Below are 9,675 nucleotides of genomic sequence, written 5' to 3' on the forward strand. Positions count from 1 at the left end.
CCTCCTCACCCCGACCCCCCTCCACCCCAGATTAAATGTATACCTCCCACTGTTCATCTCTCACCCAACAAATCTCCTGTTTCGTGGACCCGCCACTTCCAGGCATCTCACACGAGGCAACTCTCTCCTTTCCCCTCGCTCGCTATCTCGGACATTAGGACGGGGATTAATTTGATTAAAGAATTATCTGTTCCCTTAGCACAGCGGAGAGAAAACTGGCCCAGATTAGAGATAAGTCGGCCCTCTTTGACATAGCTCGCGTTTCTTCACCTCTCTTACAGGGTGGGAAGGGAGAGTGGTCTGGGGTAGACCATAATAATATGATCTTAAGCAGTGGCGGTGGGTGGACCCAAATTTGGGTTGGGCTTAGGTTGTTTCCACTTCTTTACCACCAAATAGCAAGCTATGAGAACAAAACATATACTTTTTCTGTACTCACGGGGAGCCATGGAATTTTGAGAAGCATTCAAACGAGGCGAGTCACCTTTGTCTTCTATCTCTTAGTTAAATTCTTCTGGATGGTGGGGACGAAGCCGTTTCACCTCCAAATGTTTCCAATTAATTTTCATCTAATAAAAGTAACCTCAAAAGTGTTTTGATGTAATTAATAACTGTTAAATCTCAGCGACACACGCACACAAACATGCACACAGAGCACTATAAACATATACCGTCCATTAGCTGGATTAAGCCGTGTAGCCGCAGAAAGTTCAGCGCACAACAAAGGTCCAGTCGTAGTCTTTCACCCCATTGTCAGGGCTAGAAGAGCGTGAGCCCTCTTTGCAGTGTTATTTTTTTCAAGTCTTCTACCTCTTTACAAGAGGGGTTTAATTATGGAGGCTTGTCCTTTGCTGAGCCCTAAAGACATTTGATTGGCTGTTAGGTTACAATAATTGTAAGCCGTGACAACAGTGATTGGATAAACGAGCAAGCCGCCAAGTTGATCACTCTGTGTTCATTGCGTGCGATCATAACGGTTCCAACTGCTTATTTCGTTATTTTCATTTACTTAGGGATAGAGTTGGGGATGGGGGGCTTAAGCCCGTGAGCCCTTCACTACCCACCGCCACTGATCTCAAGTAATAAAAGGAGGTAGCTGTTTAACGGGAGCAGAGCTCACAAATTATAATTACTTGGCGAGTACCTTTGGGTTCTTGAGTTTGTATACAGGAGGCCAGCAACAGAATTGTTTGTATAAATGCTCAATTAATTAATTAATTAAAAATAATAAATAAATAAATGACCAAAGAAACAAATCATTTTTTTACATTAATTTTCTCCAATTTACCAATTCTTCATTTTGTTCGTTTTGTCCTTTTTTTTCACTTTAAAAAATTGTATTGTTTATTTTGCTTCATTATTTTCCATTTTAGAGGGTGTTTTGTCTAAACTGGGACTTCCTTTCTTTGTCCCCAGACCTGGCCCTTCACGTTCAACGGCCGGACGTTTGGCAGTTCCCACAACTCTCCCTCCGCGCTCACCAGCAGCCACGACAACATCAACGCAAACGGTGACAGCAACTGCAGTAGTAGCAGCAGCAGCAGCAGCAACAACAAAGGAAGCAGCTGCCTTGTTGACAGATCGTCCTCCGAAGACAGAAGACATACAAATATGGCTGCTCATCTGTTTCCATCAAATTGACGCTTGCAAGGGCAAAGACTCTTCGGTATTCACAAGGTTCCCGGTAGCCTACGTCGTAATTCGTCTTTTTCGGACGAATATAAAAGGATTGGCCCATATTGCCAATGTGATATCGCTACTGACTGACGGCAGTTCAATACATGCAGTTTGGATTCCTCAACAAGCAGCCGGCCATTGAGTCATTGTGGGGTTGTTACGGCTCTCCTTGGTACTTTTTCCAAGTCAAACGAGAAAGTAAAGTCGACTCCTGTGTGTTGAGACAGCAGTTCATCCAATTAATACCCTTCTGGTATGTAATTACGATAGAGCTCCTGAACTCTAATGCAAGTGCAACCGCTCCGTCATTGCTGATTACAATCTATGGGGATGAAACCGAGCTGGCTAGTAAATCCCCCCCCCCCCCCTTTACACACACACCCAAACTGTATTGAATTCATAATAACTTCATATCATACCAAAGGAAGTCGTTTCCAAAAATCATCAAGACATTTTTTTGGGAGAATTTTGGATCACGAAAAAGGAAATGCTCAGGATAGAACGGTCTCATACGCCCTGGAAGCAGTGTATTTCATTTGATTGTTCCATTCTTTTTAAAATCAAAATTGGTTTATGTCTTTATCTTCAAAAGCCTTTCAATCTGTGCGATGTGCTTTCATTATATTCTTTAAAGATCCACCAGTGTCTCAGTGAATGAAACTGTTGTATCATTCTTGCAGTTTTGATTTCTAAGTGACAAACAAGTTTATGAATGACAATGCCTTGATTAAAAAAAAATATATTGACAACGACCCTTACGCAGTGCCTATCTCGTAACAATGCATTATTGTGTTTGATTATTATTGACTGGTACGCTCTTCGACGACTCATGCGATGTGTGAAAAGACATAGACTTTCGCCATTGCTTGCAGAAGACCTGACTTTGATTTTCGCTGATGGAAGTAATTTTATCGAGTATTTCTGCCTGCCTGTCTGCTGCGATGATGTGCGCCTTCCACCCACCCCCTGTTGGCCCCACATAACAGGTTCAGAGGAACAAACGACCCGAACTTATTTTTATCTGTGTCAATGGGGATATAAAACATTTTGCAACCATTCATAATCATTTTTACTTTGTGAAATATGGATGTCTAATTATTCGCAACTTTCATGTTCTTAATCCATTTTGAAACGGAATATTTATTTACAAATATTGTGTTTATAAACTACGGCTTTTTAAAAACAACGAAGGTCTAAAGAATGTTTTACACTTTATAATATAAATGACCACATATATTACTTCATCTCAATAAAAAGCGAAATCATACTATTGTGTAACAAATGTTGGCGACCAGTTTGAAAGGACACATACTCTTATAAGATTTTGGCTCTGGTATTGGAGCTTAGAGAGTAATTCAAATGAATGAAGATTTGAAAGTGACATTTTTATACACATGTGTTTATAGTGCTCTTCAATACAGGGCCACTTTCGGTGTTCTTTGTCATAATTTCTTTCATAGTTGCGTTTTACAAATAGGACTGTCATTTAAAGGGGTGCTTATTAGTTGGCTATTTAATGCAAATATGTTTTCACTTTAGTTCTGGTTCGCTATGCATGTGCAAAGATATTGTGTGCTGCACACTGAACAATACCTTCCTCATAAATAATAAAAGTATTTTATTTCACTGCCAAAAGAATTAATGACATCATTAAACTTTTATCCTATTTACAACGATTTTTATGATATCTGTTGTTCAACTTATGAAATTTTAAGTCCGGACAATACATTGTGACAAAGCAATTTCAAGAATTCACGTCTACATGACGTCGGAAGAATATAAGTCTAAATTCTCTTGATTATAATTATTATAAAAATGTGTGCATAATATCACCAATCTGTTTGAGAGCTGAAATTTTCGAAGATACGAATACAAGCATAATTGTTTTGAGTCAGTCTGAGCCACGTTGTGTGTGTGTATGTGTGCATGTGTGTGTGTGTGTGTGTGTGTGTGTGTGTGTGTGTGTGTGTGTGTGTGTGTGTATGTGTGTGCGTGTGTGTGTGTGTGTGTGTGTGTGTTTGTGTGTGTGTGTATTTGTGTGCGTGTTTATGTGTCTGTATGTGTGTACTTATGCTTTTGGGTGTAGATATATGGGGAGAAAGGTAAGGGTATGAAAGATTATTGCGAGTGTTAGAGTGTTCTGATGTGGCTCTTTTCATTAACTAAGTTAGAAAAGGGAGGGGGAGAGGAGGAGAGCGAAAGAGAGGATGGAAAACGAGAGACGGAGAAGAAGGAAGAGATGGAGGGGGAGAAGTAGTTTTAGAGAGAGAATGAAGGAGAGGGAGAGGGAGAGGGAGAGGGAGAGAGAGAGAGAGAGAGAGACAGAGAGAGAGAGAGAGAGAGAGAGAGAGAGAGAGAGAGAGAGAGAGAGAGAGAGAGAGAGAGAGTTTCTAAGGAGAAAAAGGTGTGAAGGAAGAGAGGGTGAAAATGATAGACACACATACGCAAAAACCACACACACACTCACATGCACACATGCATACACATACATACAGATGGATAGAGATAGACAGACAGACAGAGAGAGATAGAGAGCAAGTGAGAGACGGATGAACAGACAGACAGACAGACAGACAGACAGACAGACAGACAGAGAGACAGAAGGAACGAAAAAAGATTGAAAGGTTATATGTACGATTGTGCTTTTGGATAAGTTTCATCAACCTCTCTTTTTGTGAATATATCCCGTCATAAAATAGAAAGACTGTGCCTTTTAATAGACATAATCCAGTGGTGCTTTCCGTGATGTATTAGTTGAATTGTTATTTCCATTCGAAAATTGTATAAATGTTTTATACTTTATAAATTAAAATGTTCAAAGATATCCCTTCATTTTATAAGCTAATAAAAAGCGAAAGTTTGCTCCCGTTTTTCATGAGTCTTTATTTTTTTGTGATAAGTTGTTTTGTTCATATAGAGTGAACAAATTGTTGACCGTCATGATCATTATTAGTGGGTGGTTGGGGGTTCCACTTCTTTACTTTTCCTCTGTTTTTTTCTGTCTGTCCGTCTTACTTTTTCTCAGCACTAAATAATGACCATTATTATGTCGATGCGCTTCTCTTTCCCCAAAGAATAAACCCCCATTCCATTGTGGTCTTTGTTGTTGATTGCTTATTGAACGTGAAAAACAACTACCATACAGTAGCCTCATTTATAACTCCACTTATTAAGTTTTAAAAAACAAATTACATATCAGTTGTCACAAGTGTTCACTAAATGTCATAGTTGGTACATTTTTGGACTACCATAATAATATAATTACTTATTTTGAAAAGCACTTTTCGAAAACTTATCCTTGTTGGGTTTTTTTTTTTCTTTTTTGTTTGTTTCTTAAAAATGTTTTTGTACGTTGCTTTTTGTCCTTCTAATTTAACATCTGAGATCACCTTGCTCAGTCCTATTTTGGTTCTGTCTCTTCGATAACCTTATAGCCTTCTAGCGTAACATATTATATCCCTTCATCTTTCGTGGATCATTAAATGAGATTGATCTTTTATAGCAGAATAGTGTATAATTGTGTGTACTATTTAGGCTCCTCACTTTAAACTCAGAATATATGAGCTAAAGAAAGAGGTGGACAGGATATGTTATTGTGTATCGCTGTCAAAAGGAATTATACAACATGCTCAGCCTGTGTCGTTCTTAGAATGCGGTGTCAGACGACATGCCCTCTTAATTTATCTATTTTATCGTGTTGATAGGGTGTTACATATTTTCAATCAGTCATCAGGATGAGTTTTATAAAATATTTTGGATGACTATATAACAGTAATGAGATGCATTTTATGGTAGAAATTAGATGACTTTCAAAACAGAAACTAAATTTCTTTTATAACAGAAATTATGTGACTTATAGAACAGACATACGATTACTCTTATGGTTGAAATTCGATGCATTTTATTGTCGAAAATAAATTACTTTTGTTATAGAACTTAGGCTGTAAAATTGTGTTAAGAGAGAGGACCCTCCGGTAAATCACACCAATACCTATCGCTACACAGAATGTTGTAATACGCCACATTTAATAATAGCAAGCAGTTGATTCCCAATTATAATTTATTTGGGTTTTTGTTGTTGTTTTGTTCTGTTTTTGTTGTTTGTTTGTTTTATCTTTTTGCGTGTCTTTTCTGGTGGGGGGGGGGGGGGGGGCGGGGTAACCAAAAATACGCCCCATTTCATAATGACAAGTCGTTGATTTATTTGGGTTTCTTTTTTCTTTTAATAGAAAAGTCTATTTGTCCTAAACGCCTAGCCAGTTTTATTTGAGCAAAGTCGTTCATTAGAAAGGAGCAAAGAAGTAGTCAGGAGAGGCAGTATGTCCGCCCACCCACGATGCTGGTTTGTAAGGAAGCTCGAAGGGTACAATAATATGCATATTTTCATACGCCTGTCAAAGTGACATCCGCACAAAATATTATTTTTTTAGAGGGAAAGGGGGGGGGGAGTGGATTGGGGAGAGGTAAGTGTTTACGGCGTTCGTAACAGCATGAAGTCATAACACGAGGGTGCGGGACACTTTGAACATAATTTCAGTTGGTAGGAAATCATTTTTGAATTTTGCCCGAGTGGCGGCCGAAGCCTATATTCGTATCAATTTTGGACCACCAAGGGATTTTCATCGTACACAACTTACACACGTGACCACCGAGATTTTTCGCCCTTTTCCCTTAAGGCTAGGTGTTGAATCTTACCTACCATAAGATAGGGGGTGTGGCTGAAAAACAGAACGGTACGAAGGAGCCAACTAGCATCAATAGAAAGGCTGCAGAAAGAGGAGGGGGTAATGTAGGTGAGGGGGTGGGGGCAAAAAGTGGAGACGAACGCATACGGCAGAACATTGTTAGAGAGCATGAAAGAAGGGGAAAGGAGAACATTTGAAAGAAGAAATCTTTCCTTCGTTGTCAGGATTCGAACCCAGGACCTATTGAATGAGAGGCGAACACCGTAACCCCTCGATCACGGGAGCCCAAAATGTTCAACTGATTAATAATAATGGGTATCATTTTTATAGCGCAAATCCCCTCTCAATAGCAAGCTCTCAGCGCTTCACATTCTATACTATTACCCTAGCAGCCCTGGGAACATTCTGAAACAACCTCAACTTCCTGGGAAGCATACAGTGCAAGCAGCCTTTTATAGGCGCTAAAACTCTAACATACTGACAAGGTTTTTCGCTGTCTATGGCCGGGTACCCATTCCTACCTGGGTGAAGTGAGGAAAATTCATGTAAAGTGCCTTTCCCAAGGACACAACGTCAGGCCCGCGGCTCGAACCTCCGACCCTGCAACCTCACGATTACGAGTCCGGTAGCCTAACCACTAGTTCACGTTATTATAAAATGTAGTGCAGCTTACCTTGGTTTAAATTACAAATTTGATAGACATTTGTTACGGCGTTCCATTTATTTCAAATGTCACTATCCTTAAGTACATGTTAATTAAAAAATAACCAACGAAAAAAACAACAACTTTACAACTTGTTTTGTAAACATCTTCCTCCATACTGAAGGTTTGCGTTTCAAATTTGAACACAAATTTGGAAGCCAAAAGGACTTTGTCTGATATTCAAATATACAATTATATTTGTAAAAGTTCGTCACTTTGGCCGCCTAAAACTTCGAAACCACTTTGGAATTTGACCAAATTAATGATGGTTCAGAATCATTAATTTAAAGGGTGCACAGTTCTACTGAGGAGCCTGAAGTCACAGTAGTTTAATTTTTAGTTTTTTTAAAATTAGTTTCGTTTAGATCTAATCTTGGGAAAGTCTGTCTTCTAAGACGCCATTGTAAACAAGTGAGGTTTCCGTTCAATAGCCCTCTGCACTGTTTCCATACCTTTGAAAGTCTGGAGTATACAACCACGAAAGCGGAATAGAGAATCAATTTATACTTTACAATATCTAAACCTTCTAATTTGTGTATCTCTCAAGATTTATTGCTCCATTCCAGGAGTGTAGCTATAGTAGGCCAATGACTTTCAGTTGATGTTAATGCAATGATCATTCCCAGCTAGTTTTGAATAAGTCCACTGGAGGGTTTTGCTCAGTATGGTGCATTAAAAGAAAAACCAATTTGCAACCTTGTCGCCATTTTCATAGCATGACGCACCAGTTTGCATGAGACCTACTACTAAAAGTTGCAGTAATCGCGCCATACTGCAATCTTCAGCAATCTAACAAGTCTACAGAAGTCAGCAGAATACAATTTTTCCAAAATTTTGTTTGCCTGATGAGATCATATTATGTTAAGTAAAGAGCAGATAACTTTTTGTATTGAACATTACCTCTCCACGAACTCACCATTCCTGGCTTTCCGTAACTTTTGCACACGTCATGCAAAGAATGCTCAGGTGCCCCCAAAACCTTTGGTGTCACGAGTAGAGAAGTTCTGTCAGTTTGGATCTATAGCGAATCAGAACGTAACATTTCCTAAAAATGACCACTTTGAGTTGAACACGCACCTTGCACAGTTCTTTAAATATCACCAGGGTGCAGATTTCAATTGTCGAGTCCCATGAGACGTCTATCCGTAGACGATCTGTATTCTAGGACTTTCCTACACCTCCACAGTCTGCATTCTCATGATAGATCTTAACCTACGACTGCACTATTTTCATCTTCTCCAGGCTGAGACGACATGGATAGAGCATGGCAATGTGTCCATGATTCCTTGATTGTCGTGAAAAGCTTCGATGATATTTGGTTCAGTGCAAAGACAAAATTTTCACCCTACGGGATATGTTAACTCCAAAAAAATGCTGTCTGTTGGACACCTTACTCTATAATGCCCCAAGAAGCCACTTCATACTGATTATGTACAGTGTATGTGACTTTAAACACTCATAGTTTGCAGATCCTTGTGTTTGGGCGCCAATGAACATTTCGAATGACGCATTAAAAATGTGTCGAGTGTAAAGGAGGACAGGAGGGTATGTAGAGCACAACTTTTAGGAATTTCAGAATCAAATCGTTAGTTGTTTTAGTTTAACTCTGTAAAAGAATTTAATATTGTTTAAATGTCACGGGGATGGAAAATTAAATGTCAAAAAGAAAAATAAAGAAAAAAAGTCAATAAATATTTTCACGACTTCCTTTACAAGATTTTTAAGAATTGGTGAACTTTGCGTTTTTTTTGTGGTACTTTTTTCTTTAAGCCATTTCCGTTTTCAAAATTTCTTCTTCGTGGATTTTATGTCAAACACCTACCTCTTGAATGAATCATGTCTGTTCCAAATTACATCATTCTAGAACAATTTGTGTGCGATATATTCAGAAATAAAATTGTTCTGAAAGATCTACACCCGAAATATTCGACGGCAAATTATACTTCTTGCTTTACATTATCTTTTCTCAAACGTACGTTTATACATTGTAAAAATATCTTGATTGATGGCCTACTCTTTTGTGGACGAAATTCTGCTGAAAAATCGTTTAAGAAATAATATACGACAAAGAGGTATGTACTTATAGAGTTTATGATATTTCCTGTTTGATAAAATTTCTAAATGACTTTTTTCCCTGAGCCAGGAAACTGACATGACTCACTGACACAATTAACCTCAAAGCTCAACCGGGGAGGGCTGAAATGTTCTGAAATTTTCTTCAATATTTTGACGTTCAAAAACTTTATTTTGTATATTCTAATTTCACATCCGTCGAGGGTTCTAAAGACGCACTCCCATAAAAGCCTGCACGTGTGAAAATAACGTGGACAAATCCTCACACTTGTGTGGGAGACCACAGGCGCGCTCAGTTTGATAGTTTGTATCATGTACACCTAAGGGCACACGAACCAGAGGGAGACCGAAGACCCTCCGAGCCGCGAACCGTTTCCGTTCCTCTTGGCCCAACGGAAATGGCCCTGGTTTGTTTAACCAGGTGGGGAGGTGGGCACGCTGTTTTCTTGCGTGAGTCGAGAAGCTGAAAAGACAGTGTGAGCAAATATTGCCCGCGGGGCGTCGGAAGTTTATTGACAGCCTGCGACGGGTGGTTGG

The 9,675-nt window shown here is 39.1% G+C and overlaps 1 protein-coding gene across 1 annotated transcript in view; it reads left to right on the forward strand.

Annotated features, from left to right (window-relative positions):
- Window positions 1-3,448, forward strand: part of LOC101853631 (transcription factor 21) — a 12,776-nt gene extending 9,328 nt beyond the window's left edge. Inside the window, exon 3 of the mRNA XM_005102946.3 lies at window positions 1,417-3,448. Within this exon, the coding sequence (XP_005103003.3) occupies window positions 1,417-1,641 (225 nt within the window). The 3' untranslated portion in view covers window positions 1,642-3,448. The remainder of the gene's footprint in view (window positions 1-1,416) is intronic.
- Window positions 3,449-9,675: the final 6,227 nt, after the last annotated feature.

The sequence above is a fragment of the Aplysia californica genome, unplaced genomic scaffold, assembly GCF_000002075.1.
Source record: "Aplysia californica isolate F4 #8 unplaced genomic scaffold, AplCal3.0 scaffold00351, whole genome shotgun sequence".
Classification (NCBI taxonomy): Eukaryota; Metazoa; Mollusca; class Gastropoda; order Aplysiida; family Aplysiidae; genus Aplysia; species Aplysia californica.